General features: G+C 38.7%; 9 protein-coding genes across 9 annotated transcripts in view; 3 read left to right on the top strand and 6 right to left on the bottom strand.

Annotated features, from left to right (window-relative positions):
- The first annotated feature begins 23 nt into the window (after nucleotides 1-23).
- On the top strand, nucleotides 24-1,875 carry LOC105316906 (cilia- and flagella-associated protein 36-like). The gene is made up of 5 exons (XM_011412191.2): nucleotides 24-213; nucleotides 266-330; nucleotides 424-528; nucleotides 581-1,435; nucleotides 1,484-1,875. Exons 1-5 carry the CDS (start codon nucleotides 123-125, stop codon nucleotides 1,793-1,795), a joined length of 1,428 nt encoding a protein of 475 aa, XP_011410493.1. The 5' UTR covers nucleotides 24-122; the 3' UTR covers nucleotides 1,796-1,875.
- On the bottom strand, nucleotides 1,805-4,419 carry LOC100637664 (laccase-1-like). Its single transcript, XM_003384573.2, has 2 exons — nucleotides 3,800-4,419; nucleotides 1,805-3,752 (listed from the first exon to the last, which is right to left on the bottom strand). The coding sequence occupies exons 1-2, from the start codon at nucleotides 4,378-4,380 to the stop codon at nucleotides 1,877-1,879; spliced, it is 2,457 nt and encodes an 818-aa protein (XP_003384621.1). The 5' UTR covers nucleotides 4,381-4,419; the 3' UTR covers nucleotides 1,805-1,876.
- Nucleotides 4,420-4,513: 94 nt separating this feature from the next.
- LOC100637538 (serine/threonine-protein phosphatase 4 regulatory subunit 3-like) lies at nucleotides 4,514-8,919 on the bottom strand. Its single transcript, XM_011412190.2, has 16 exons — nucleotides 8,849-8,919; nucleotides 8,557-8,786; nucleotides 8,330-8,385; nucleotides 8,161-8,268; nucleotides 7,488-8,102; nucleotides 7,220-7,297; nucleotides 6,669-6,785; nucleotides 6,503-6,616; nucleotides 6,250-6,304; nucleotides 6,116-6,189; nucleotides 5,959-6,064; nucleotides 5,702-5,860; nucleotides 5,478-5,647; nucleotides 5,168-5,313; nucleotides 4,816-5,107; nucleotides 4,514-4,706 (listed from the first exon to the last, which is right to left on the bottom strand). The coding sequence occupies exons 2-16, from the start codon at nucleotides 8,693-8,695 to the stop codon at nucleotides 4,593-4,595; spliced, it is 2,343 nt and encodes a 780-aa protein (XP_011410492.1). The 5' UTR covers nucleotides 8,696-8,786; nucleotides 8,849-8,919; the 3' UTR covers nucleotides 4,514-4,592.
- Nucleotides 8,920-8,974: 55 nt separating this feature from the next.
- On the bottom strand, nucleotides 8,975-11,727 carry LOC100637411 (actin-related protein 5-like). The gene is made up of 15 exons (XM_019993752.1): nucleotides 11,701-11,727; nucleotides 11,449-11,651; nucleotides 11,286-11,396; nucleotides 11,128-11,239; nucleotides 10,993-11,079; nucleotides 10,817-10,916; nucleotides 10,442-10,769; nucleotides 10,268-10,387; nucleotides 10,045-10,221; nucleotides 9,874-9,991; nucleotides 9,755-9,825; nucleotides 9,553-9,701; nucleotides 9,390-9,507; nucleotides 9,212-9,323; nucleotides 8,975-9,161 (listed from the first exon to the last, which is right to left on the bottom strand). Exons 1-15 carry the CDS (start codon nucleotides 11,708-11,710, stop codon nucleotides 9,025-9,027), a joined length of 1,953 nt encoding a protein of 650 aa, XP_019849311.1. The 5' UTR covers nucleotides 11,711-11,727; the 3' UTR covers nucleotides 8,975-9,024.
- A 79-nt stretch (nucleotides 11,728-11,806) lies between these two features.
- Nucleotides 11,807-13,988, top strand: LOC100632277 (adenosylhomocysteinase B-like). Its single transcript, XM_003384530.3, has 10 exons — nucleotides 11,807-11,954; nucleotides 12,028-12,218; nucleotides 12,340-12,568; nucleotides 12,622-12,734; nucleotides 12,865-12,948; nucleotides 13,000-13,123; nucleotides 13,172-13,374; nucleotides 13,427-13,549; nucleotides 13,596-13,667; nucleotides 13,715-13,988. Exons 1-10 carry the CDS (start codon nucleotides 11,921-11,923, stop codon nucleotides 13,844-13,846), a joined length of 1,305 nt encoding a protein of 434 aa, XP_003384578.1. The 5' UTR covers nucleotides 11,807-11,920; the 3' UTR covers nucleotides 13,847-13,988.
- An 81-nt stretch (nucleotides 13,989-14,069) lies between these two features.
- LOC100637286 (cytochrome P450 27C1-like) lies at nucleotides 14,070-16,087 on the bottom strand. Its single transcript, XM_003384570.3, has 6 exons — nucleotides 15,637-16,087; nucleotides 15,383-15,579; nucleotides 14,932-15,311; nucleotides 14,707-14,873; nucleotides 14,562-14,640; nucleotides 14,070-14,479 (listed from the first exon to the last, which is right to left on the bottom strand). The coding sequence occupies exons 1-6, from the start codon at nucleotides 16,047-16,049 to the stop codon at nucleotides 14,159-14,161; spliced, it is 1,557 nt and encodes a 518-aa protein (XP_003384618.1). The 5' UTR covers nucleotides 16,050-16,087; the 3' UTR covers nucleotides 14,070-14,158.
- Nucleotides 16,088-16,302: 215 nt separating this feature from the next.
- Nucleotides 16,303-17,990, bottom strand: LOC100632150 (enoyl-CoA delta isomerase 2, mitochondrial-like). Its single transcript, XM_003384529.2, has 7 exons — nucleotides 17,733-17,990; nucleotides 17,589-17,687; nucleotides 17,356-17,541; nucleotides 17,137-17,312; nucleotides 16,917-17,037; nucleotides 16,752-16,841; nucleotides 16,303-16,691 (listed from the first exon to the last, which is right to left on the bottom strand). Exons 1-7 carry the CDS (start codon nucleotides 17,952-17,954, stop codon nucleotides 16,398-16,400), a joined length of 1,188 nt encoding a protein of 395 aa, XP_003384577.1. The 5' UTR covers nucleotides 17,955-17,990; the 3' UTR covers nucleotides 16,303-16,397.
- On the bottom strand, nucleotides 17,972-20,173 carry LOC100637159 (nucleoporin seh1-like). Its single transcript, XM_003384569.3, has 12 exons — nucleotides 20,001-20,173; nucleotides 19,899-19,949; nucleotides 19,702-19,807; nucleotides 19,514-19,638; nucleotides 19,395-19,472; nucleotides 19,283-19,335; nucleotides 18,812-18,904; nucleotides 18,681-18,761; nucleotides 18,555-18,617; nucleotides 18,324-18,472; nucleotides 18,132-18,279; nucleotides 17,972-18,074 (listed from the first exon to the last, which is right to left on the bottom strand). The coding sequence occupies exons 1-12, from the start codon at nucleotides 20,109-20,111 to the stop codon at nucleotides 18,053-18,055; spliced, it is 1,080 nt and encodes a 359-aa protein (XP_003384617.1). The 5' UTR covers nucleotides 20,112-20,173; the 3' UTR covers nucleotides 17,972-18,052.
- A 108-nt stretch (nucleotides 20,174-20,281) lies between these two features.
- LOC100637032 (piezo-type mechanosensitive ion channel component 2-like) overlaps nucleotides 20,282-26,792 on the top strand; it is a 13,067-nt gene continuing 6,556 nt past the window's right edge. The window contains exons 1-14 of the mRNA XM_019993751.1: nucleotides 20,282-20,414; nucleotides 20,481-20,576; nucleotides 21,109-21,216; nucleotides 21,276-21,318; nucleotides 21,378-21,884; nucleotides 21,965-22,124; nucleotides 23,746-23,871; nucleotides 24,089-24,232; nucleotides 24,280-24,549; nucleotides 24,641-24,746; nucleotides 24,805-24,986; nucleotides 25,050-25,222; nucleotides 25,830-26,514; nucleotides 26,566-26,679. Of these exons, the coding sequence (XP_019849310.1) occupies nucleotides 20,336-20,414; nucleotides 20,481-20,576; nucleotides 21,109-21,216; nucleotides 21,276-21,318; nucleotides 21,378-21,884; nucleotides 21,965-22,124; nucleotides 23,746-23,871; nucleotides 24,089-24,232; nucleotides 24,280-24,549; nucleotides 24,641-24,746; nucleotides 24,805-24,986; nucleotides 25,050-25,222; nucleotides 25,830-26,514; nucleotides 26,566-26,679 (2,793 nt within the window). The 5' untranslated portion in view covers nucleotides 20,282-20,335. The remainder of the gene's footprint in view (nucleotides 20,415-20,480; nucleotides 20,577-21,108; nucleotides 21,217-21,275; nucleotides 21,319-21,377; nucleotides 21,885-21,964; nucleotides 22,125-23,745; nucleotides 23,872-24,088; nucleotides 24,233-24,279; nucleotides 24,550-24,640; nucleotides 24,747-24,804; nucleotides 24,987-25,049; nucleotides 25,223-25,829; nucleotides 26,515-26,565; nucleotides 26,680-26,792) is intronic.

Below are 26,792 nucleotides of genomic sequence, written 5' to 3'. Positions count from 1 at the left end.
CAATTAATTAAAACTTTTAACCAGCCACACCCCCAAGCTCCTAGTAACAAAACAACAGCTTGTGTGTTAAAGTATTCAAAAACATTCCTCCCACTTTCTCTCTCCTCTTTTCTGTCTGTAATATGGATTGGCTTTTAGAAGGGCTGGTTCAGTTTCTCACCTCTCCACTTTGGAAGTATCACATAGAAGATTTTGTTGATCAGAATTGCTTGAGTGAGACTAATAATTGTCACTCACAGTACCACTCAAGTCCATTCCTTTGTAGTTTTTGATGCTGGAGAGGAAAACAAGTTCACTTATACAGACGTCCATCATGAATACAAAGCAATAGTAAGTGGGCTTGCATGAATAATAATAATTAAGATTTAGATTTACAGTTTACTGGATGATAGACCTCACTATTAAATGTATGTACTTCATTAGGTCGAGAAGCTGCTACAGAACTTCTTCTTACAAGAGCTACATATGACGTTTTCTGAGCTAATGTCTGCCTGTTCTGATGGTTTTGCTAAAAATAAACGATTCAAGGTATATAAGTATAATTATGAATATCCTTTATTAATGAGAACTGCATGAGTAGGAATTGTTCAAGCCTTTAATGGCAGTTGAGGACTTTCTCCTATTCAAATCAATAATGGTCCAAAGGAATATCCGTTTGAATGAGGAAGCAGAAAAAGCTTTTGAGAAGCAGCAACAAGCAGCAAAGCATAACAAGTACCAACTTTTATCAAAGAAGAGAGAGAAAAATGAAAATATGAAGGAAAAACCGACAGGAGCTACTTCGGAGGATACTCAATATGACGATGAGGAACTTGCTCGGATTCTAATTGAGAGCAAAATTGAGTATGAGCGACAAGTGAGCCAAGAAGAGGAAGAGTTTGCAAGACTTTTAAGACAAGCAACTGAGGAGAGCTTGAAGTATTATGAGACGGAGATGAAGACACAGCATTACCTGAACTTACCCACTGCTCACGTTAAAGCAACTCCTCTTGAAGACTCTGTTTTACCAGCACCCGGAGATTCGCAATCTCCTGATATTGGCTCTACAACACATGAGGATATCGATCCACCTCATTCACCAATGAGAGCTGAAATAGAGCAGGACACTGTCCCTCCTGAATCAACTGAAGAATCAAAAGCTACCATCCCTTCTGTACAAAATACCACCACTGCAGGTTCACAATCAAAAGCAACCAACTCTTCTGTACAAAATACCACCACTGCAGGTTCACAATCAAAAGCTACCAACTCTTCTGTACAAGGGACCACCACTACAGGTCCACATGAAGAAGAGAGTAGCATTACCAGTACAAAGCCAGCTATTGGTGTTCACATTAATGCAAGTGAATCTAAAGATTCAACTAGCCAAGATTCAGCTCTATTGTGGCTTGAAAGTGCCAAAGCTGAAACAGCCATTAGTCACGAGAGCACACAGGTATCAAAATAATGATGTACTTATTTTATGCTGCATTTTTGTTGACAGGTGAGCCACACAGTAACTAGAAGCAGTGATTTAAAGACAAGAGAGGATTATCTCAAGGCAAAGCGAGACAGCATCATAGCAAAGAAGAAAAAAGAAAGAGAGAGCGAGCTTCAAGATTATTTGAAAGCTAATCCAAAATATACAGCAAGTGAAGGAGTAGACACATCTTCACTTGAAACTTTAGAAGAAGCAAGTGATGAGCCCTCAAAACCAGTGGAACTGGAATATAAAAAGAATAATAAAGGTTGGAGGAATAAACTTAGCAGAAAGAAACCAGTACTAACTCCAGATGTTGCTGATAAAATTAAATAAAAATAATAATAATAATAATAATACAATAAGTTAAAATTATCAAAAACATTATTTTTGGTTGATAAATGATTTATAGCCAATTTACGTTTCGTTTTCTGATGAGTCTGAGCCATCTAATCTAGTCATCAATAAGCTAACTGAAGCACCCTTGTGATCATGCTTCTTAGCTTTGCAACATTTAATACAATAGCAGAGATGAGTTATTGCAGCAGCTAATAGTACTAATGACACTAGTATGAGGAAAAATAGTCCAAAAATTGCTCCCAATGAAACACTCCCTTCACGGTGACATATATGCCCATTTTCACTTATCGTTCCATTTATACAATCAGAAGTGACATCCAGTAATGTATAACATTGTCTCTTCATCTCTATTGGAGGTTGAGGTAACATATCAATAGCTTCGCTTAAAACAGATCCCATCCCTGTACTAAGATGATGATCGTTGTGACAGTGAAGAAACCAATGGCCTGGATTAATAGTTCTTACATAAGCCACGACATAACCACCAGCAGGGACTTGAATGGTATCTTTAAGAGGAGCTAAAGGATCAACCTTGCCCTCTCTACCAATGGAATAATCTCGGCCACTCTTCCAATCTGGTACAGTGCACAAATGGCTTCCGCCACAGTCAATATCTGCATTGCCTCTACTGAGACGACCTGTACTATCATAAGAACCAAACTGAACGTCAACAACTTTAAACTGGTGTCCGTGAAGGTGTATAGGGTGTGATTTAAAGAATGGCAAAACGTTGTCTGGGTTAGGGCCAAGAGCAGAGAAAACCATTTGCAGTGACTGGTTGAATGAGACTGTCTTTACATTAGTACAGAGGCAGGAAGGTGAGAAAAAGGAATCACATAACGAAGAATTCTTCACATCTTTACAGAATGTCTTTTTTCTGGCAACGTCCAATTCAGAAGAATTTAATAAAGAGAGAGGAGCAATGGGCATTTTGAAATTCCTAGCATTCACTAAGCTCATTCCATCATAGCCGCTAAAAGCAAAATTAAGGAACACTCTCTTATCAGGAACAACATGAGGTAAGTCTTCATTTGGTGATGGATATAATAGCTTGAGCTGGTGAACATGCAAGCAAGTAATGTTATAAGATGGAGGGAATGAAGGAAATGGGCAATTAAGAACAAAGCATGGGTCCCCTTCGGTACACTTATCATCAATTGGTATAGAATTGAGAGCAATGTTAGTATATTGAGTTGAATTGGGTTCTGGAGACACATCATAGTGTAGCAGAGCTTCTGCAGTGTGATCTGCCCTGTACAGCAAAGGATCGTGAACATTGGAATTAGGAATTGGCTCAAGCGTTCTTGCTCTTATCATAAAACTAGTTCTCTCATTTAAGTCATCAATCCCTTTGCCCTGTACTAATATATCGTATCTCTCGCCTGATGACACTATCAGATAGTCTGTTAACATTGGTTCAACAAATGACCCATCGGTTGCAAGTACAGTCATTGAATGCTCATCGATTGAGAAGAGGTAGCTATAAACTGATTGGGATCCAATGATACGAAACCGATACAAACGAGAGGGTGAGATACTAAATATGCTTAATCTAGTGCTTGCATAGCTGGTATTAGGATGACGTCCTTTACCATTAATCAAGCCAGACCAAAACGGTATGTGTGAAGCTTCAGTGGCACCATGATCAATTTCAACTACCTTTTCTGTCCCTTTAGAGGTCTCTGAATCAATTGAAGGAGCACTGTGTACAAGACTGTGGACTTGACTTGCAGTGAACTGCTGAAGGTCAAAAAGTGTCACAGTGTGATGGTCGGGATCATCAGTGAAATTAAGTCCAGTTTTTTCTCTCACTTTATTTAGAGTCTCCATGTCTTCTTTAATTATGAGAGCTCCAAAAAGTCCATCAGCTCTCAACGAACCACTATGTCCATGATACCAATACGTACCTGGGGGATCGGCCTGGAATATGTACCTAAAAAACTCAAAATAAACACAAACAACAACCTGTGTAAACATTACTTAAATGATTGTCCCGGCTCCAACCCACACTGCGTCAGACCTTGGACCCCATCCATCCAATTCGTTCCTCTCTGATTTAACCCATGCCAATGTATCGCTACAGTTTCCCCACTTAACCAGTTTGACACGTTTATCGTTAACGTCTGATTATAATGAACAATTAGCGTAGGTCCAGGGAATTGTCCATTGACGGCAATAAAGGGACGATATGTGTAGCCATCTAACGAGGAAGGAATGGAGCAGGTACCAGAAGCCATTAGCTTCTCTGCTTTGTTACACTTTCCTTTAGAATTTGTCGATGGCAAGAACTCCCCACTGGTCGAGTTAATGTACCAGTTACTGCCATGACCGACTCTCCCCTCCAGCTCTGAAGGCAGGTAGTAGCTGGTAAAGGATCGAAGAGTCTGAATTTTGAGAGAAAAGAGACAGACCTCCACTTTCTTTCCGGCTTCATCCATTAGAGGACACACACAAGAAGGAGTGAATGGAGTACAAGGGACATTGTACTGTCGATAGGAGAGGACAGAGGATGAGAGAAGTGATAGAGTTATAAGAGAGAATTCCATCAAAAGTAACGCCATCTTTTCAAGTGAAAGTGTTTAATGTTTATCAAAAGCTGACAAGGCGCAGCAGAGGTCATGAATAACATCAACATCACTGATGTGTGGGTACGGAAAGATTATTATTTTTATTAAATATAATAATAATAATAACAATAATAATAATAATAACCAGTAGTGAAATTTATAAAGAGGAAGAGAGAAAGAGTAAAAAGAGAGCAAGCACAGTGCGATTATGAATCATCCAGTTTTTGTCGTTTGGCTGGACTGCTGCCGCCAGCATCGTCTTCATCACCTCCAGTCTCTTCATCAGAATCTTCATCATAATCAACAAGACTGTGTAGTGCCTTAAGAATAAAATAATAACTAAAAGAATGTAAAACATGGAGAGCAAGCCAAGCCCACCGCTACTAAATTATTTTAAAAATTATTATTATTATTATTATTATTACTAACAGAGGGGGCTTTTGGTTGCATGACAGGCGATGTGGAACGGATAAGTCTAGGACGAGGCAAATTACCAAAAGGATAAAAGGAAATGTGGGGAGGGGAAGAAGGAGAAGTGGGAGGAGGAGAGAGAGAATTAGTAACAGGAGGGCTGAGTCGAGAAAGTGATGATAGAGAGGATCTTGGAGGAACGTTTTCTGAGACGATGGCTTCCTCTTCTTCATTAAACCAACTCTCTTCGTCTTCGTCAAGTTCACGAGGGTCACGCCGAAAACGGTTCACAGACCCATGAATGATACCCCTACAACAACATCAATAATAATAATAATAATAATAATAGATGATTGCATTGCTTGATTACTTTGGTGTTTCTGATACTTTAGAATTTGCATCCACTTTCTGATCATACTTGAGCTTGAGGGCCTCGAATGTGGAGACATACTTTATCCCTTGAAGAGTCTGAGCATACTTCTCAACTGTATACATAATGAGTGTTGTGATATTCTCCTGAAGGAGGATAGAACAGAGAAAAAGAATAAAAACAAATAAAAATGCCTACTATTGATTATTAATTGATGCATGAACATAATAATAATAATTTATCAAAAGTAACAATCTATTAATAGTAACAAAAATAATGATGATCTATTAAAAATAATAAATTCACTCACAGTTTTTATAAATTCAAACATTTCCAAAATCGCCGAATTGACCATGTTGTACCTGTCTCCATTGGACTCCAGCGTCTTTATGATGGGGCCAAAGAGATCGTGTTTGGTCAAATAAAGATAATAGGACTCATCCCTTAGACCAATAATCTTGCGACAGAACCTCAAAGAAGCTAAAAAAGAAATAAAATAGCGAAGTAAAAGAGAGAGAGAAATAAAAAATCAACCTAGTATGAGATGGCGATGAGCTGATGTCATGAGGACTAAGACTCTCCCAAGGAGGTTCTTGTCTATGACGTATTTCCTGATATAGTGAGAATGCTTCTCAACACACACTGTTAACAAATCCAATATATGACTGAGGAGGACAGCATTGGAACCAGTGTCTGGAGAATAACACAAAAAAGAAAAAGATGAGAGAGAGAGGGGGGGTTGTTAGCAGAGGAGAAAAGAGATAGAGAGGCAGGGAGCATTAAAGACTAACCTTTACTTATTTTGTCTCCTGTCGTCTGTGACATGAGCGGAGCCATCAAACGATGCATGCAATGTCTGTAAAAATAATTGAGGAAAATAGTCTTCTCTACAGTATGCTAAAGAGAGAGAGAGAGAATATACATGAGAAGGAATGAGAGAGAACTCACAGCAGTTGGATCAGTCATTATATTCTCAGGATCAATAAGTGTCTTTATCAGCACAACCAACTGTACGTCAATACCTACAAGTGAAGAAAAGAGAATTGGCATTCTCACACGATCGGGCGAAGATAATGATTTACTGGTAAACTGTGCATCAACAAGCAATCCAATGATCATATTTAAGAAATGTGAATCCTAGAAAGAGAGAGAGAGAGAGAGAGTGAGTGAGTGAGGGAGAGAGAGAGAGAGAGAGTGAGTGAGTGAGGGAGAGAGAGAGAGAGAAAGAGAGTTTTACTGAGTCTCTTGAATATACAATGTACATATACACATGTACAACTTGACTTGAATTATACATGTACATCCACATTCTACAGGATAAAATGAGTGACTTACCTCTTCAGCATCACTTTGTTTGAGAATATGATCTCTAAGTATCGAAGTATTGTATTCGCTAATTTGATTAATGATATCGACAGCCACGCCCACAACATCCTCTACTTCACATGACTACAAGTACAAAAAATGCAGTGAGACCACACCCCAGACCACACCCACTCACCAACATGTGCTCAAGGGCTGGCATGAGCTCAAAAGCACAGAGTCTGTGATAGAATTTAGTGCCACTTTCCATCTCGAGAGATTGAGCAAAATTGCATAACTCGCGAAGAAATAAAGCCTGAAAGTTAGTGAAAAAATAACGTTGATATACATGCATGTAGTACAGTGATTTTAGCCAAATTTTGCCAAAAATAAAAAGTAGAGAATTCTCCATTTTTATAATTTTTTCTGATGCATATACATGTTCTTATGTTGTGTAGAAACTTTGAGCTGGTTCCGATCAAAATCAATTTTTTAAGGAATTTTTAAAGTTGCTCCAAAATGGGGCCAAAGTCCCTGTACTATAGTACAGTGATTTTAGCCAAATTTCGCCAAAAATTAAAAGTAGAGAATTCTCCATTTTTATAATTTTTCTGATACACATACATGTTCTTATGTTGTGTAGAAACTTTGAACTGATTCGGATCAAAATTGGATTTATTTCGAATTTTCAAAGTTGCTTAAAACCATGTACACGCATAATATAATGATAATTATAATAATTATACTTACGTATTCTCTATATTTCTCTATAGCTATTGATTCAGACTTGAGATTTGATAGCAATTCATAGAGCAACCGTCCGTTATCCTAAACAACATAAATCACATACTTACAAGGAGGTATAGGCACTATTAGCAAGAGTAGATAATAGAAGAGAGAGNTCCATCGACGGATAAGAATATAGTTGAGACGGAAGAGGTATGTTAGCACCACATGTAGCATTGCATACTATTGACAGCTAGTTAAGACCCTCTGAAAATTAATGAAAAAGACTGACCTGGATAGAATTCACAATGTCACTCTTGTTATAAAGAACAAGAGAGTTGAAGGCGGACATCATGTTCTCCTCAAAGAGAGACGGAGTGGGAAGGATGACCTCTTGGATGTAGCACATTTTATACGTCAAGTGAATCTTCTCTGTTATCTCAGAGTTCCCAATGGAAATGACATCCTTGTACTTTGAGGTCTGCTCAAGGTATTTCCGGTGAGGGACGGGCTGGGGCTTGCCCGGATCGTACTCCAGGACCCCAATGACATTCATAATGTTAGAGGGAAGAAACATTACAGAGAGGATGGCGACTTTGTTAAGAAGGAACAGCGTCCTGAAGATGTTATAGAGCAAGTGTAGACCGTCGTAGTTTTCCAAGTCCTCGCAGACTTTAAACAAATCGAGGAGCTTCTGAACGTAATTGTCTCTCTCTAGTACTAAGGATAGTTCTTCACGAGGGACGGGGGCCGAGAGAGCGCTCGTAACAATGCTGTATATCTCCTCGAGTTTACTCAGTTCACAAGGAGGGAGCTCGATTGTAGCCGACGTGTCGGCTAGTTGATCCGATATTTCGCCATCTTCGGAAAACTCTTGGGAACATTCGATGGGATCTTTACCTTGATACTGAAAGAAAGGGAAAGAGAAAAAAGGCAAAGTAAATACTAGTCAAGTGATTATTTACTTCACATAATTTTAACCAGATGTCATCGCAGTCTTTCATGTCTTGAAAACTAATGGCCAAGTCTCCATTACTTTCTTGAATCTCTTCCGTCCACACGATCAGAGTTTCCTATGCAAATGGACAAAGACATTCACACTCTACTCCTCCCTTGAAATATAAATAAGCTAACCTCTTGTTTCTGGTAGTTTTTGTCCTGGGTAACTCTCGACTCTAACAGCAGTGAGCCTGTAATTTTTTAAAAGAAAAAAACAGACATAAAATAAATAAAAATTGCAACCCCTCCCCACGATAATAAAAAAAAATTAATAATAAATTATTTTAAAATTAATAATAATTTTTTTTTAATTTTAAATTCGATCCAATTACAATAATTGCATGTAATTGAATTCTACTCACCATCAGCTTCCGAGCGTATGATAATGGCTAGTCCCTGGAGTCTCTCGAGATACATCAAACTGATCCGACCAGTCCCCATATCATTCCATTTCAGACTCTCATTGAAACAATATAGCTTCACACGACCCCCAGTAGCCATGAAAACAGAAGAGGAGATGGGAGGGGTCAAGTATTATGAGTATTTATTTCGGAGTAGTCCCTCAAACTCATTAGAAGCAAGCTTGAACGTACTAAGAGAAAGGTAAATCAAAAGAAAACACGTCTAACTGTCTGTGGGTCACCAAAAGCTTACACAATTAAAAATTTTGATTACTCTCCCTCACCGCCATCTTGAAAGTGAGCACGTGATGCATTACCACACCTACAACTTTCCCGCGCGCGCCACTAGTCACACACGTGTTTTCACGTGGGCAGAAAATTGAGTTAAAAACAATGCTAAAACAATGTGATGAATAAAATCAATTTAAATCATGTGCATCTATTAGAGGCCAAATGTTCAATACGATACTCAATCCCTTCCTCCATATATCGTGATCGTGTAAACCACACACTCTCATCTGATGAATAAAGTGCTGCACCTCTCCAGCTCCCATGCAGCTTGTCAGCTATGAAGGAAAGAAACTAATCCATTCCATTCCATATGAAGGAACCTTACCAGCCGGTAGTATTGTGAATGTTGACTGGAATGGTCTTGCTGCAGTTAGCTCTATACTGAGTCTTTCCTCCATTCCTTTTAATTGTGAGCTACCTCCACATACAAAGACACACTAGGATAAAAAGCGATAAAAAATCAGAATGAAAGATTTTAAATAATAGCTATGCAAATGGCATACATTCATTAGTCTATTCTGTACGTCAGGAGTATACCCTGAAAGTACAGCTTCAATAACATCGATCAGACCACACTGATCCAATCCTATCATTGATGGTTGGAACAACACTTCTGAAGCTCTAAAAACGACAACTATTTAAAAGATTTTGTGCTTAGAGGCATACCTGCACAGTTCAACACCTAATTGTAATTGATAGTGTGAGCTAGTTCCAGCAGGATTGACTGGTTCATGATGCTGCAATACTTTATTAATCTCAGCCAGTTCTGCTTCTTCCTTCTCACTATCAGACCCACCACCAGTCCCAGGCTTATGCTATTATAAGATATTCAAGGCTAAACCTTAAGGTCTGGCATGGAGAGGCTTACAATGGCTCTGTATATGTTCCAGTCATCATCATTCATGCCAAAAGTATCAGGCTGGCTTCCACTCTTTTTACCTATTATTGGTAAGCAATTCAAGTCTTATATGGTCTACTAGGACTGACCTGAGTTGTCTTCAGCTAATTGTGATATGATTCTCATCCTATCCTGCGAGGCTGCCGACCTTCTCTTACTATATTCTTGCTTCTGCTGATTACGAACTCTTTTCTGTTCCAATATCTCCTGTCAATGAATGGTAACTCCTCTCTGTCCATCTATCAATCCTTTACACTCACTTTCTTTCTTGTTTGTAATACTTGCAGCCATTGAGAGTCAACTTTAGGCTCGTTACTCTCTCCTCCTCCTGTCACTGCCTGCGTTGCTGCTTCTTGCATTTTTTGCTGCGTTGCTAAAAGACGGGATCTCTCTATCTCTAACACTTCCTCAATCTGTGAAATTTCCTTTAAGACACTCTATTGAAGAAGAATAGTGCAATAAATACTAATAATAAGAATGCACCTCTAAAGAATTAAATCCAGACTCTTCCAGTGCTAGTCTATATTCTTCTGGATCCGACATGACAGCTGCTAATTGCTGGAGATGAATGAGTTTTTCTAATTGTCCCTCCAAACTAGCAATCTAATGAAAAGAGACAGAGCAAGTAGGAACTAAATAAAATAAAAACAAACTAACTTTTTCCTCTCTTTTAGTTTGACTAAGTCTCAACAAATGCTGCCTTGCCCTCTCTCTCCTTTGTAAAACTTTCTCCTCTTGCTTGGCAAGATCAATACTAGCCCCGCCCACAGCTCCTCCTCCTCCTATTGCAACATAAGGCAACTGGACGGTCAGTTTAGGCCAGTCCTTCTTTGAAAGCATCTCTATGTATCTCTCGGCCACAAAGCAGTGAGTGTGGACTAGTTCTTCTGCTCTTGTCAGCGATATAAGCGATTGCAAGGCTTGGTAGCGTAACTGAAGCAACCTCTGGAGGTAACTTGATATATGCCACCCTCCCACATTAATCCTAACAAGAGTAGATCGTGAATTATAAAGAGTATTTTATGACTAAACCTCTTGCATTGATCAGGCTGGAATAGTCCATCCAGTACAGGGCATACATGGGTCGTTTGATAACCACAATTAATAACCAGAGCGTCACTTACACGCCCACCTATAAAAACAAGAAATGAGAAAGAGAGAGGAGAGAGAGAAAGTCTACTAGAAAATGATTTATATTATCTTTTAACCTAAAGTATGATACAAGTTATATAAAGCATCTATTCCATAAGAGACCGAAGGGACTTGATAACATTCAAAGAGAAGCTCTGACATAACTATAGAGATATACTATTGCCTGTTCATTTCGTTCAATGTGAACTCACTGTTCCTACAATATGGTGGGTTACAAGGTGGCTCACTGACAAGCACAGGATGATGTACTGACGATTCGTTACTTAGACCAAGCAATGTAAATAAATGATCAAAAATTTGTTCCTATTATGAATATAGAATTCGTTAAACATATCATCTCATTTCTGACTTGATTTGAAAAATTTGTTACTACGTTCCTATCAAATTGATTCTTGATTGACGAGCGAAGAGACTCAATATTGCCGATATCATTACCGACAAGTGTAAAATCGTTCTCTCCCTAATAAAAAACCACACCCATCAATAAAAAGCAGCGAATTCCCTGCTAGTACCCTTTTCCCTCTCATTCGAGCCATTAGGCTCCGAAACACAAATTGAGGCTGGTCAAGTGATCCCCATCCCGCCCTACACTTCCAGCTTCCATTATCAACGATGATTGGAGTGTTCGCTGAACAATGGCTACTGTAATAATACTGGTCCTGTGGTAGGTCAGGAGTCACGTGACTATCTGAGAACCAATAGAGGTCAGAAGAATCTAAAGAAAGAGAAAGAGATAGATTTAGAGAGAGAAAACTTGTTCTTACAATCAGTCATTCTCCACGTGGTGGGTGTGGTCAAATACTAACCACACCCTCTAAAATTAATGCTTCTTTGACCTCAATTGCATGAATATCCTTAGTATAATATTGGCCCATTCATTATCATTCCACCACGTGCAAGCTTGAAGAAGAGCTCTTGAAAAGAATAATTCATTTGTCTTTTGTCTTTACAGGTCAATCCACAAAGTTAGAGAACTAGTTTAGAATGTCTACTTCAAACAAGCTCCCGTACAAAGTTGGTAAGTTACAAGCTATTATTAAATATGATGTTACTGCCATTTATTGCCCACTTCTCTCTCTCTTTTTCACCAGCTAACATCGATGAAGCTGATTTCGGTCGTAAGGAGATCGTACTAGCAGAGGCAGAAATGCCAGGCCTGATAATGATGAGGAAGAAGTATGGCCCTTCCAAACCATTGAAAGGTGCTAGGATTGCTGGTTGCCTCCATATGACCATACAGACTGCTGTACTCATTGAGACACTCACTGAACTAGGAGCTGAGGTATTAACGCATGCAAAATGGGCTGACGGGCTATTTTATAATGTATTTATCTTTAATATTAAATTTTAAAAAACGCATTTTTATAAGTTGCTTGTTGTTTTAATTATTTTCTCTGTTTCAGGTCCAGTGGAGCTCTTGTAACATATTCTCTACACAGAATCACGCAGCAGCTGCCATTGCTAAGACTGGCGTTGCCGTGTATGCTTGGAAAGGAGAGACGGACGAGGAGTACATATGGTGTATAGAGCAGACCCTCTTCTGGCCTGATGGCGGTCAACTGAACATGATACTGGATGATGGAGGAGATCTTACTAATCTTGTACATACTAAGTATCCCCAGTTACTACCAGGTATGTGTATTATTATTAAATAATGTCCATTCTTCTTCTATTCATCATTACAGGTATTAAAGGGTTATCGGAAGAGACAACCACTGGTATTGCTAATCTTGTCAAAATGATGAAGAAAGGTGAATTGAAGGTGCCAGCCTTCAATGTCAATAACTCTGTGACAAAGGTGACCTCACATCTCTGATACCACTTCATTTTTATAATAACTGTTATTATACTCAAAAACACTTTGTCACATGTCCTACATTAGCTTATTTCTCTCTCTCTCTCTCTCTCTCTCCCTATCTTTAAATTAGAGTAAGTTTGATAATCTCTATGGATGTCGTGAGTCATTGGTTGATGGCATAAAGAGAGCAACAGACATTATGCTGGCCGGAAAGGTATTATAGAGCAAGTGTTGATACAGTAGCTGCTAGAAAAATTTGTTGTAGGTCTGTGTTGTTGCCGGATATGGTGACGTTGGTAAAGGCTGTGCTCAGAGTCTTCGGTCCTTTGGCGCTCGTGTGCTTATTTGTGAGGTTGATCCTATCATTGCCCTCCAAGCAGCCATGGAAGGTAAAACTTGCCTTCCTCGTCTTACTGTACCTCTCCTTCTCTCTTTAGGCTATGAGGTCACAACAATGGAGGATGCAGCAACTCGTGCCAGCATATTTGTGACTGCCACTGGTTGCATGAACATCCTTCGCTCTGAGCACTTCATGGCGATGAAGGATAACTCCATTCTTGCCAACATTGGACACTTTGACATTGAAGTCGATGTGGCATGGCTTGAGACTAATGCCAAGAAAGACACCATTAAGCCTCAGGTAGAAGGAGAGAGAGAGTGTGGTAAGATGGTGTACTTTATTACTTCTCTAGGTTGATCGCTACGAGTTGCCTAATGGTCGTCATGTTATTTTGCTTGCCGAGGGTCGTTTGGTTAACCTTGGATGTGCTATGGGTCATCCAAGCTTTGTAATGAGTAATTCATTTACTAATCAAGTGAGTGGGTGGGATACTAAGTCATTATTAACGTAATAATTACCAGGTGCTAGCTCAAATTGAACTCTGGACCAATACTGACAAGTATCCTGTTGGTCTTTATTATCTTCCAAAGAAGGTATAGACAGAAAGAGAGATGATTACATGTTCTTATTTTGTGTGTAGTTGGATGAAGAAGTTGCTAGTGCCCATTTAGAGCATCTGGGAGTTAGGCTGACAACACTCAGTGACCAACAAGCCGAATATCTTGGGGTTAGTAAAGAGGGGCCTTTCAAACCTGACTACTATCGTTATTGATTCCTTCCTTTTTGGGATTGACTGCTAGCTGTTAGTATTTATTTATTATTAGCTGTTAATACTAATAATTATTAGTTTGTTGTTATTATTATTATTCAATCTGATTTGTGCTAATTTTGTGAAATCATTGCATTCTAATTAATTCGTGTCAACTTCTAGCTTGCAACAAAGGAAAAGATCCTCCATTTAGCCAAATGCCTAAACACAGCATTTTTACATAAAATTGGTGTAAATTGGTATATCAGCTCAACAATGAATAAAGGGCAGTTAAAAATAACACAAATGATATATTATTATTATTACTAAACACATTTATTTGATGTCCTCAAACTTCAAGTTCAAAGAAGTCTTTGGGACTAATAAAAATTTAAGAGCAATCTCCATAGGTGTCTTCTCTGTATAAGAGACATTAAAAGAACCAATGATACGGGCAAGAGCAATATGCAATTCTAGCTCAGCTACACGACGACCAACACACATCCTAGGGCCAGATCCAAACGGGAGAGATGCAAAACGAGGCACTTCTTGAGTAGGATCATCTCCTTTCTCCCATCGCTCGGGTTTGAATGAGAGTGGGTCATTGAATACGTGTGGCAAGCGCCCCATTGCATAGGTAGGCATTAGGACGGTGGTCTGGAGGAATAAGAAATAAATGAGTGACTGAATGAAACAGTAACTCAAAAGTAGTGGCATGGTTGTTTATAGTGTAACTTACTCCTTGAGGCAGCTCATAACCAGATAATACAATGTCTTTATTTAATATCCTTATATTGTTTGCTGCTATTGGGTAAAGCCTAAAAGGTAGATATTACTATAACAAGTATGCACATAGTAAATCAAATACAAAGAAATAGTCTTGCCTCAGCGATTCTTTAAAGCAGGATCTGAGATATGGTAGATGATGTATGTGATGAGGAGTTATAACAGTAGAGTCTCCTACTACTCTATTGACCTCTTCTCTGAGCCTATCTTGAACATCAGGGTTAGTGCCCAGACAGTATAAGCACCAAGCAAGAGTATATGATGTCTAAAATATAATGGTAGAAGCATAAGAAAACATTCATTAATAATGCATTCACACATACAGTGTCTACACCAGCTCCAAGGAGGTCTTGTGCATTAACTGAAATCTGCTCCAATGTCATTCCACTGTTCTCAATCATATATGTCATAAAGTCAGGTCGCTTGTCATCAGGCTCTTCCTTCCCTTCCTCTTCTCTCTCTTTTATTTCTCTGATTCGATCGCTGATATAATTCAACGAGAGTTGGTATATTTTTATTTGCGTCTCTTTCAAACTGCTCAATGCTTTTGTGGGGAAGAGCTTCTTGAGAGGATTGCTAAACAGCAGATCTTGTGTAGCAGCAAAGAACTCTTGCAGAGCTGATATAAACTCTTGACAGTCCTTTGGCACATTGTCAAGGTCTAGTGCTCCCAGTCTCTTCCCAAGAACAAAATATGCTACAGCTAAAAAGAGAGATACAATCCAACACACAATATACAGTAGTGATATATGTAATTTTAAAACTTTTGCTTACATTCGAATGACCAGTTAAAGAACAGTTTTGGTACATCGGACAATACCCTGGTATCATGGTGACGCTGTTCTCTTATTGCTTTAATGAGATCATCTGTGATCTCATTAAAAACTGGCGCATGCTCTTGAACTTTAAAAGGCACCATCATGAATTGTGACATAGGCTTCCTCTGATTGTACCATTCCTCATAATTTAGACTATGAAAAGAAAATAGTGATTATAAAAAAGGCGTTGTGCACAATTAAACTACATACAGGAACAATCCTTTCGGGAGGTTAAGTTTCTCCCTCAGTTCGCTCCAGAGCGGCATGGCATCTCTCAGAGGCCACCTACCATCTGCTCGAATGACCTTCTCTATATCCTCGGGGTCACAGACCACTACAAACTCAGGGAAACCAGAAGAAGGCAAGGACTCTCGGTAAATGTGTCCCAACTCTTTGAAACGCTTGATGGTTACATTCTCAGGCCTAGGGCCGAGCCAATCCCAGTACTTGAGGAATCCTTTTTTCCTTGGTATTTCAGAGAATGGTCTGGGAATATCAGGACTGGCAGCCGACAGTTTACTGCTCAGAATATAAGAGGAAGAAGAGACTGCTCTACTGGGCAAGTGTTGCTTGACAGAAGACAAGGAAAGTCTAGACAACCGTGGACCCAAAAAGCCAGCCATTTGGAACTGCCACACCCAGAAAAAGCGGGTGTGGTCACAGTTAGATCTATCTATAAAAAAAGCATCTTGGAAATTGGTGAGCTTCAGTGCTTGTAAAGCAAAGACTTCTCTAGATTAATAGTCCTTTTATTGACAGAACTAAGATTATCATGCAATTACTTGTGAATACATACATGAGCCTCATGCAAGCATACACCACACGCCAATTTTTTTCCTTTTTTTGACGCTCAATAATTAAATAAACTAAGCAAACTTGCTGAAATAAATATTACTTGCCAATCTTTTCAGTGATTAGAAATCTAAGACACCTGATTAAAATAAATGCTACAATAAATGTTTTTGCTATGCTTATTTTCTCTTTTCTAAGAACTTCATTATAGCTTGCATGCATTCTTCTGATAGCCACCTCTCCCTGAGTAGCTCGCACTCCTTAGCATTAGCATCTTCCAACAGATCAGTAAATGAGGAGCGGATGAGTGCTTTACTCTTCACAACCGATTGATGAGGCAACTCTGATAGCTCCCTCACTATCTCCTTGACTCTCTCTTGTAGCTCGTCCTTTGGAAACACTCTTGTAATCATGTTTCTCTCAAAAGCTTCCTCTGCCGATATCTTACGTCCTAATATCAATAGCTCATTGGACTGTAGAGTAGTGTGCAAGAGGAAAAAATCATTAACATAAAAATATTGATTGATTCATACTTTAGCCGGTCCCATTATTCGCGGGTACAGGAATGACGAGCAAGCCTCAGGACTTTGTCCCAATTGCATGAATGGAGTATGAAATGTTGCCTGTGGAAGAGGAAGGAGGAAGGAGAGGAGAACGAAATGAAAGGCCATAATAATAATGTTATACTACTTGCTTACATTATCTGCTGCATATACTAAATCAAATAAAAGGAGTGTAGTAACTGATATGCCAACAGCAGGTCCATTGACACATGCAACCAATGGCTTTGGATAACGTATCAAACTGGAAACGAAATTCCTAGAAGCAATACAAATACAATACGCGAGTCAACTTGAGCTTCAATTTAAAATAGAAACAGTCTTGGAACCTGTTGTAAAGTACATACGGCTGCATTACCTCAGTAATATTGCACTATCAGCTGCTAGTTTCTCTGGTCCTTCTGGAGGGATATTCATAAAATTAGAAAGGTCGTTTCCACTGCAATAGTAGTCTCCGTTACCGGTCACCACGGTAGCTTTGATAGCTGGGTTACTGGCACTTGAGTTCAAGAGAGAAGTAATGTCCTCGTACATCTGAAGAAAGGGAAAGGATAAGAATTGAAGAATTCCACCATACTTTGACTGTTATGGCATTCTTCTTTGAGGGACGGTTTAGAGTGATGGTCTGAACTCCGCCTTCTTCTGTCACTAGCAAATCATCGCTTGACAGTTTGACAGGATTTGAAGGAGATGCGGTCTCGTTAGATGTACTACTACCAACCAGAGAATCAACCAATTCACTGTATTTGACGGCAGCCTCACTCTACAAAATAAAAGAAGACTGATATTGAATTAAATTTTGCTATCCACCTGTGATAATTGTCCTAATGAGTTCCAAGCATTCCATTTAGCACGTCCAACAAAATCCATCACACCTGGCTTAGGTGTATCACAAGGGCCCTCGACAGCCTGAAAAAAAATTTAAATTATTTATTTTTAATGCCTTTATATAACCTGCTTGTAGAGTGCATATAACTCCAGCTTTTTATCATTCCCAGGATCAGTGGTAAGCTGACTGACTTTTCCCTTGGCAGCCTCCAATTTCTCCTTGTCCTCATTTGATAAAGAGAAAGAACGACGCCACAGCATATGAATGGAAGGTACTGCTGACGAGGAAGAGGATAACAAAAGAGGAGCTCTCCCCTGAAGAACCCTTCTAGCAAAAACCAGGGACATAATTATTATTCTAATTCTTTTTAATTTTATTTTATAATTTACAAAGAACGTAACACGAAAATTAAATTATTCAAAACAAAGAATACGGAGTTCACGTGTTATAGATCACCAAGCTCTCTCCTAAAATTAAAAAAAAAAACTATCAAAAAGATGTGGTTAAATAGATTGATCATTAACCATAAGTGACTGTTTCCCATGGCTGATAGTGCAGTAGCACTGCTCGTGGCAGAGGGTGTTCCAGCAAGAGGAGGAATAGGAGCAGGAGTAGAGACAGAGCCATCTCCATGAAAACTGGATATGCATTGCCATGTACCTTGATAGTTAGCTAACAAAAGAATGAAATACTATCAATAGTAATAACAATGGTACCTTTATGTAGTCTAATGCAGCCATCATCAGCTGCAGTGGCTAATATGGTACCAGTTACATTCCATTCCACCCTCCAGACTTGACTACCCTTATGATCTAACTGTGCTGGGGTCCTTACCTCTAGTTTAGTGTGACCAGAGGAATCAGTACTGAAAGGGAGGAAGAGAGAAAAGTGGAGAGAGAGAGGAGGAGGGAATGAGAGAGTCCAGTAATGCCAGGATAAGCTCTTACCCCTCAGGTACCAGGTGTATAATATCAACGTCTTTTGAAGCAATCGCTAATATGTGATGAGTTCTGTTTCATAATAATGGAGCAAGAATACCACAAGTCAAATCAAAAGCAAAAGGAACAGCTTACCTTCCTAGGTTTGGCGCAAAGGCAATGTCGTGAACAGGCTCAAATACAACTCCAACTATGCTGTGAATATTAATCCACTTCCTAACACGAGAGAATAAAAATCATGTATATAAGTACTTGTATATATTTACTTTGGATCTCCACTGAACTCAAATATTTGAATATGTGTTGTTGCAGCTTGACTGGGGTCATCAGTGCCAATTATTATCATTGGAGGGTGAGCTCTGTTGGAATGTTTACATGGAGGGGTCCATTAATTCAATTTTATACTCAGAGCCTCAAATTATATTTAAACAATGAATTTGGATTTTTTTTACAAATTTTTAAAGTTGGTCAAAAATCAGGCCAAAGTCCCTGTACTACAGTACAGGGAATTTGGCCAAATTTCACCAAAAATGAAAAGTAGAGAATTCCTCATTTTTATAATTTTTTTCTGATACATATACACGTTCGTATGTTGAAAGTTTGAGCTGGCTCCAATCAAATTTAAATTTTTAAAGAATTTTCAAAGTTGCTCAAAAATTAGGCCAAAGTCCTGAGCCAAAATGACTTTAAGAGAATTCTAAAAATTTTCAACTGTTATTTCAGGCCCTGATACTTACCTTGACGGATTCCATGAGAGACAACTCGTACCGATCTTACAACTTAAAACATGCTAAACAAAAGTAAGAAAATCAATAATTATACTTTGAATAGCATATTCTATACTCTTACCATTAACGGCCATTGCGATAGATTCATGACATCAGGTGCTTCATAAATCCTTAGCTTCCCATCAGATGAACAAGTCGCCTAAGTACAATCATTATTAGTCACAGAAACTCTTTTCCTACCAGCATCAGGCCAAGATGTCTGGGGGCAAACTTGACATCATTGACTGAGGTCCTGCTATCAACTAGCGACGCTTTGAGTACCCAATGAGTCTCGCTACTGGACTGACCAGTTTTACGCTCATTAACTAAAATCATAATAATAATAATAATAATAATATTTCAGATGTTCAATTCATCCTATTAGGTACCTTGCTCCTCCCATATTGCCACAGTCCGATCAAAAGAGCACGTTGCTAATACTTGTCCAAATTCCGGATGAGCCCACGTGACGCGCCACACTGAACCAGAATGACTCTAAATTTAAGCAATAAAATGGCTATGGTTATATATAATCGATTATTAAGTAGGAGGGTGTTGCAATTTTAAATGTGATGTTTTTCATTACTTTCCATTGAGCAGTTGGTTTCCATTGTTCATCACTATCAAGATCCCAGACCTAGCACAAATATTCAATGACAGGTTTAGGAATCTTATGAGTGATTTATACCTGCACAGTTTGATCTGAGGAGCAAGTGGCTAGTCTACGACCATAAAAATCATAGGATACATCATGAATGAGGTCCTTGTGACTTGCTGAAAGCTTCTTTGATGTAAACATTCTTTTAAAAACCTATTTTAAATAATTTTTATTAAATTTAAAATTTTAATGGAGGCATCCGAGGGTTAAATATAAAATGCCCCGCCTCTTGAGTATACGGATTTAGTCTAGTTTAGTTTTACGGAAAAACTTCAGCTAAAAGTATACTGAGTTATACGGATATTAAGTGTAAGTATGCCAAGTTTGGAAGAACAAATGGCATAGCCAGCTCAAGAAAGACAAAAATGGTGTTTTCTAAGATTGCATTTGCTCTGTGTGATCACCTCTTGAGGAGGTGGGTTCTTCCATTGACGCTCCTAGCTGGTGAGGATAATTCATCGATATAGTATTGCTTTAATAATTATATATATATATATTGCTCTTATTTAGCTTCTTTGTTGCGGTACAATCTATTCTCTCTCATTTATTTGATCCTATTTTGCGTTGGTGTCCTCATACCAAGCCCTAAACTAAAGAAGCAGAGATGTAAGCTGAGGTCACGCATACAATCATTGTTTTTGTGTGGGTGAGGGTGAGCGAGGACAGATTTTTATTTATTTAATATTGTACACGTATAGCTAAAAATACAATACCGTTAATGGTTGATGTTGGTGGTGTTTGAGGGAACAAAAAGGTTAATTTATTGACAGTAATGCAATAATGATAATAATGACAATAATGATAATTATTGTTATGCAATTGACAGTTGATCAATCCTCCATCCACAAAATCCTCCGGTGAAAGAGAGTGCTCTTAGCTTTGGTTTGTCTTGCTCCTGTGAGAGTAATGATTGAATGTACATGAACTTTGAACTTGATGTCATAGTTCAGGCTTGCTATTGTAAGCACTTGTCTTTTCAGCAAAGTTATAGTTTAAACTGGTTTCCAGCTTCTTTCCTAATTCTATCATTGCAGCCATTGTAGTGGGGGTCACTGCATGTGTACATGTACATGTGTGTATGACACTAATTACTAATAATAAATTATCTACAATTTTGTTTTTTTTTCTATTATTCTAGTTTCTAGTGTCGTGTATCTTTTTATTATTGTTATTGCCTCGTTGCTTTTCACACTTGCTCAAGTGGGTTTCCAGATATCACTAGCAACTGGCTTTACGTTAGGATCATGTGAGTTATACTGGGCATGTGACATATTGTCATGTGACATTATGACTGTTCATTTGTAGGCGATACACTGGAAGTCATTTTAAGACAAAGTGGACTAATATTGTATGTTCTTTACTGTATCACTCGGCTCTATTTTACTCTCTTTCTTTCTCTATTCTTAGGTTTACTGTTCCTCCAGTTGATATTGTTAGACATTTATTGCCAGATGTTGTTGTTCTCATCATCAGTTCGGTCTCAGCTGGTTTTGCTCTTAAAGTCTCATTTCTTCATTCAGTGGAGCCCCCACCATCAACTGGCTTTGATTCTCCAAATGAAGCGACTGCCCTAACCTCTACCACTCGTCCTATGACCCCCCAACAAGAATATTACCAGTTCCCGAAATGTTTTCAATGGAGTGTTGAATTCCTGATATTTATCATGTTCCTTTTTAGTGGTAGCGTCGTACCATCTCTCACTTCTTTCTTTTACTACTTCTGCTTCTTGTTCCTTCTTTTTGTATGGAGCTTTCATGGGAGGGTCAAGCTGATGTCCCTCGTAAGACTCATGAGGATTGTGGCCATGCTCTACTCCTCCTGTCACCTTGTGGTACTCTATCTCTACCAGTTCCAGTCATTTCAGCTAGCACTGCCAGTTGAACCAATGTCTGACAATGACAGTTTGATTGCTAGGTAACGCATGAGAGGAAGGAATGAGAGTATAATGTGTATATGTTTTATTCCATCTCTCTCTCTCTCTCTCTCTCTCCCAGGTTGTTAGGGTTGACCCCTGTAATTCAGACAATATGTACCAAACCCACTCAGTTGCTTATATGGGATGGCACACCAGTCACGTATTTCATCAACCCTTGGGCATTAATTGGGATGTTTTGGATACTGGGATCTGACTTTCAGTTGTGGCTCTCAACAAAGGTACATGTAACCCAAGAATTATTATTAATCTCTGAGTTGGTATGTATTTAATTATTGACAAACACACTGAATAGCATGCATGCCAGGTTTGTACTACTAATGAATTTTTGGGTCATACAAATGCATTGTATTATATTATGCGTTAGTTGTAGGTTCTTGGCATGATATTTGTATTAAAAGTGTGTGGATATGAATGATCTGGTGAGTTGCAAATTGCTTCTTTTAAAAAAAATTGAATTATAAACAATGAAAAGCAGCAGCTAATAGTGAAATAATAAAAACTACAATATATAGCTATAATCATCAAATGCAGCAGCAGTGTGTGTGTGTGTGTGTGTGTGTGTGTGTGTTTAGTATTAGTTTTAGATTGTTATAGTACCAGCAAGAGCCTTTAGGTCTTCCTTGATAAAGAGGTCAGCCAGTGTACCGAGAGTAGAGAAGCTCCAGTGTTGCTGAGCGTGACTGGTGCTGTTGCAGTATGAGACAGGAGTAGCTGAAGGAGCTTCAGTCTCTTCTCCAGAGCCCATAGGTTCGGCAGCTGCCCCCTCAGTCTTATTAGCAGGAATGATCTTATCAAGGAGTGCTTTGAGGTTCATGATATTAGTGATGGTGTAGTTTATGTTGAAGCAAGTCCGATCAGCAGGTGGGAATGTAGGACAGTCGACTTCGTATACCGCCTTAGTGTAGTTAAGGAATTGGACCAGCCAGTCTCTGTCACTGGCCAGTCGCTGGAGAGGAGGTGGGCTGGAGGGATGGAGGTCTCTTGGCTCTACGAAGCAGCTGTAGGTCACGTTTTCTGTCTGGTTTGTTTCTCGGGCATCAGCGATTGCAAAGGCATTTTCAGCTACGTATGTCGCTTGTATTTCTGCCTTTGCTATTATGGTGATGAGGGTTGTCTTGACAGGAGGAGGCCCTTGTGTTGGAGCTGGAGTTGGAGCTGCTAGAGTCGATTCCTTTGATAAGAGACCGACAACAAGTAGCACAAGAAGAGAAATGACTTTCATTTTCTTTGTTGACTGTATTATCGAAATTCTTTATCTTCAAAAGAGAATTAAGCTTCTATTATATCTGATCTGATACCTCCCTCCCTCTCTCTCTCTCCTCTTTTATACTCTCTCTCTCTCTCTATTCGTTCCTCTTTGTCATGACATGGGACCACAGGACTAGATGATTTGGTGCCAGGAGGGGAAATATCGAGGGTACCCACTGCTCCTCTCTGTTCCTGTCCCCATTTGGTTCCAAGGAGATTCATTTCTCATTCTCGAGGACTCATACCTGGTACTGGATCTTGTATTTGCTGAGTACTTGGCACTGCCTGTTTTCCCTTTTCATTCCAGCCCTCGTGAATATCATTACTGCCCATTATTACTGGTCTATGAATATTTAATGAGCTCTGTCACAGTGTTAGCCTGGCACTAATGAATCAGTTTAATGAGTCGTTAATAATATTAATAATATTAATAATCATTTAGTAGTTGTTTATACAGGAAATGCTTTTGGTTGCTGTTCTCTTTTTCACTGATTCTTTGCATTCTCACTATTAGTATTATAAAAAGTTATTCAGCGTTTTAAAAATTTATTTGACGCAATAATCATTTTATTTTTATTCATTTTATTGTAGAAAGATTTGTGGATAAAGGACTATTCATATTTCATTCCCGTTCTGCCAGAAATGGGCGGAGAGTCCTTTGTTCCCCCACGCTACGGAGCCACTGGTAACACTCCGGTTAACGAAACCAGTTTAACGGTAGGTAATTAATTAAAATTAATGAAAAAACAATGCAATAATTAATGTAAAATTACAACACACAGTAGAAAACAAATCAAATGTATAATTGTAAATAAAAGAATAATAATAAAACAACAACAACAATAATGATGGTACTATAATGTGTAATTATAAAGACATTATATCATTATAAACTCCATTGTGTTAATATATTCTTTCTATGCATATACTGTAGGTGGGTGATGGCCACAGCATAGCCTCCATTGAGAGCAGGCTCAATAGCATAAAGACGCTATGGGACAAGTTTGTAATACGTGTTAAGGAGCTAGCACACGTTTTGATGTCAGTTAACTATGTTGTGTCGCTGGCAGCCATGATGGTAAGAGACGAAACTTAATGAATTAAATGTACATGTATTTGCTCTAGGCATGGGGTGTGATTTATCCAACGTGGGTTGCATTGGTTCTTCTTCTATGGGCCTGTGGCATGTGTCTCATTCCAAAGATTGATCTCAAACGTTCATTCTATCTCATCTCGCCGTTACTGTTGCTGTATTCTGTGGCTTTGGTCTTGCTCCAATATGTGAACAGTCTTAATCTCTCGCTCTCAGTTAATGTAGCAGTTGTTGGTGAATGTGATACTCAATCAACTCCTTGGGCTCTTCAAAACTGTAGAGCTCTTGTACTCACCGTAAAGGTAAGGACGGAGAAAGTTTTATGAAAGAAAGAGGGAGGGAGGGAAGGAATGGATGAACGAAAAAAATTAATTTATGTATCTTAATCATTAGAGTCTTCTAATGTTGCCATTCTGTGCTTCAGTCTATCAGTTTATTAGTACTTGGAATCTAGTAAAAGAAAATAGTGAGGAGGCTCCTCCAGCTGCTGCCCCTAATGGTAAGCGAGTGTGTGTGTGTGTTTTCTGAAAGCATAGGTCAATTACTCTTCTCAACAGGAGATAAGGAAGAGCAGATAAGCACAGTTGCTTTATTGCAGTCGCAGCTAACAGTGATACTCATCACCTACTGGATACTGGTTGTAGTTGGTGCTTTTCTCCTTGTCATACTAGCTGGGGATGCATCAATTTTAAAGAGTGTCTATGTTGTATTTTTCTTCATATTATTACTATTTTATCAGGTAAGGTTGTATGCATGTACATGTAATAGATCTGAGCCTATACTGTATGTCTCTCATTCATAGATATTTCCTAAATGGTGGATTTACATCATGTATCCATTTTGGTGTCTATTGGTAGCTTATACTACGCTTCATCTCATATTGGTTTATACCTTCCCTTTTCCTTCAATCAATGATCTTTGGATGAGTGCATACAACTCTAGCAATCATGGATGGAATTTCACTGCAGAAGAATTGTAATTAATAATGCACAAAGTCAACCCAAGGCTATAATAGCCCATGGTTTTTTTTCAAAAAATGACTCCGAAATCACCCCCCATTTTTATTACATTTTTTGATACATATTGATGTACTTATGCTATGTAGAAAGTTTGAGTCAATTCCGACTTCAATTTTTTGAGTTATGGTCATTTTAAGAAAATGCCATAAATCTGAAAAATACCCAAGGCTATAGCCCATGGTTTTTCCCAAAAAATAGCTCCGAAATCACTCCCCATTTTTATTACATTTTCAGATACATATTGATGTACTTTTGCTATGTAGAAAGTTTGAGTCAATTCCGACTGCAATTTTTCAAGTTATAACCATTTTTTTTAAACTCCAAATTTTTGAAAAATACCCAAGGCTATAGCCCATGGTTTTTTTCAAAAAATGACTCCAAAATCACCCCCAATTTTTATTACATTTTCAGATACATATTGATGTACTTATGCTATGTAGAAAGTTTGAGCTGTTTCCGACAAATAATTTTTAAGTTATGACCATTTCAAAATGCCAATTTCACACACCCAGTGCAGTAGCTCATTAAAAAATAATAATTATTATTCTTTTTGTCTTTCTTAGCTATGATGCACTTGGTCTATTACAGTACACGACCTCAGGGAACACCTCGAGATCTCTTTTTTATGTCCTCGTTCCTCTTGCGATCCTCATCATAGTCCTGGCATTACAGATACGTTACTTTACCCCGTGGGCTACTTTTTGTTCCCCAGTAGCTCAGGAAGAGCTCGATGGGAGTACTGACGTGTCATCAAGGAATGCTGAAATGCTTTTTCATCGAATGACAAATTTAGTGTCGACAAGAGAGGCTACTGATACTAAGAGAGAAAGGGAGGTAGAGGAGAAGGAGGAGGAGGATGAGGAGGAGATACATGTAGAGGAAGAGAATGTGGAAGATAAGGATCATAGTGATTTCTCTCCTGAGCTCACTTTGTACAAAGTTGCTAACTACGTATTGTTCCAGCTGCGTCGTGGGATCGTCGCCATTTGGTATCTCTCCTGGAGGTTCCTCGAACTTCACATTCACAAAGCAATTGTTCTTTCTTTATTCGGCTTGTGTCTCTATGAGGTGAGTGCCTCCTACCTCATTCTGGTTGGACTGGTACTTCTTGTTGCTGCTCTTCCAATCATTAACGGATTAGCCTACCCTGCTGCAACTCTTTACTTGGGTCTATTGTCTCTCGGGAAGTTTTTGTTTCAAATTTCACTCATTGAGTCTTTCAACATTGACGTGGATGAGGATTGTGTGGTAAGAGACCTGTAGCATGATTGATGTGCCCTCATTCATTTCATTGTACAGGATCCCGGTCTATCCAGCAGGTCACTCCTTTTCAATTACACTTACAGTCCAACTAGTAATGACAGCAGTTGGATCGGGCTCAACAAAGCTGCATCAGATACCGAATATGTTGCTGTAAGATATTACTGTAATGCTAGGAGCAATAGGACTTAACACATGTGTAATATATACCTCGTGTGTGTGTGTGTGTGTGCATTGCATATAGTATATGTATGAATGTTTTTTTG

This window comes from Amphimedon queenslandica, unplaced genomic scaffold, assembly GCF_000090795.2.
Source record: "Amphimedon queenslandica unplaced genomic scaffold, v1.1 AMPQUscaffold_13489, whole genome shotgun sequence".
Lineage (NCBI taxonomy): Eukaryota > Metazoa > Porifera > Demospongiae > Haplosclerida > Niphatidae > Amphimedon > Amphimedon queenslandica.
The sequence above is the reverse complement of the archived record's forward strand: the minus strand, read 5'-3'. Positions and strand labels throughout refer to the sequence as shown.

Coding starts and splice junctions, on each gene's coding strand:
- LOC100632277 (XM_003384530.3), top strand. CDS start 11,921: ATGTCTACTTCAAACAAGCTCCCGTACAAAGTTG. Junction 11,955..12,027: donor CAAGCTCCCGTACAAAGTTG/GTAAGTTACAAG, acceptor CTTTTTCACCAG/CTAACATCGATGAAGCTGAT. Junction 13,124..13,171: donor CCTCCAAGCAGCCATGGAAG/GTAAAACTTGCC, acceptor TTCTCTCTTTAG/GCTATGAGGTCACAACAATG.
- LOC100632150 (XM_003384529.2), bottom strand. CDS start 17,954: ATGTCCCTGGTTTTTGCTAGAAGGGTTCTTCAGGGGAGAGCTCCTCTT. Junction 17,688..17,732: donor TATATGCACTCTACAAGCAG/GTTATATAAAGG, acceptor ATTTTTTTTCAG/GCTGTCGAGGGCCCTTGTGA. Junction 17,038..17,136: donor GATAGTGCAATATTACTGAG/GTAATGCAGCCG, acceptor TATTGCTTCTAG/GAATTTCGTTTCCAGTTTGA.
- LOC100637664 (XM_003384573.2), bottom strand. CDS start 4,380: ATGGCGTTACTTTTGATGGAATTCTCTCTTATAACTCTATCACTTCTC. Junction 3,753..3,799: donor GAGCCGGGACAATCATTTAA/GTAATGTTTACA, acceptor TGAGTTTTTTAG/GTACATATTCCAGGCCGATC.
- LOC100637538 (XM_011412190.2), bottom strand. CDS start 8,695: ATGGCTACTGGGGGTCGTGTGAAGCTATATTGTTTCAATGAGAGTCTG. Junction 7,298..7,487: donor ACATTGTGAATTCTATCCAG/GTCAGTCTTTTT, acceptor TATGTTGTTTAG/GATAACGGACGGTTGCTCTA. Junction 5,861..5,958: donor AGGAGACAAAATAAGTAAAG/GTTAGTCTTTAA, acceptor GTTATTCTCCAG/ACACTGGTTCCAATGCTGTC.
- LOC100637159 (XM_003384569.3), bottom strand. CDS start 20,111: ATGTTTACATCAAAGAAGCTTTCAGCAAGTCACAAGGACCTCATTCAT. Junction 19,473..19,513: donor GACATCTTGGCCTGATGCTG/GTAGGAAAAGAG, acceptor GATTGTACTTAG/GCGACTTGTTCATCTGATGG. Junction 18,473..18,554: donor ATACACCTGGTACCTGAGGG/GTAAGAGCTTAT, acceptor CCTCCCTTTCAG/TACTGATTCCTCTGGTCACA.
- LOC100637411 (XM_019993752.1), bottom strand. Junction 10,917..10,992: donor TAACTTGTATCATACTTTAG/GTTAAAAGATAA, acceptor TTGTTTTTATAG/GTGGGCGTGTAAGTGACGCT. Junction 10,388..10,441: donor AAACTAAAAGAGAGGAAAAA/GTTAGTTTGTTT, acceptor TCTTTTCATTAG/ATTGCTAGTTTGGAGGGACA.
- LOC100637286 (XM_003384570.3), bottom strand. CDS start 16,049: ATGGCTGGCTTTTTGGGTCCACGGTTGTCTAGACTTTCCTTGTCTTCT. Junction 15,580..15,636: donor CTCCCGAAAGGATTGTTCCT/GTATGTAGTTTA, acceptor TTCTTTTCATAG/TCTAAATTATGAGGAATGGT. Junction 14,641..14,706: donor TGCTTTAAAGAATCGCTGAG/GCAAGACTATTT, acceptor TCTACCTTTTAG/GCTTTACCCAATAGCAGCAA.
- LOC105316906 (XM_011412191.2), top strand. CDS start 123: ATGGATTGGCTTTTAGAAGGGCTGGTTCAGTTTCTCACCTCTCCACTT. Junction 214..265: donor TGTTGATCAGAATTGCTTGA/GTGAGACTAATA, acceptor ATTCCTTTGTAG/TTTTTGATGCTGGAGAGGAA. Junction 331..423: donor ATCATGAATACAAAGCAATA/GTAAGTGGGCTT, acceptor GTACTTCATTAG/GTCGAGAAGCTGCTACAGAA.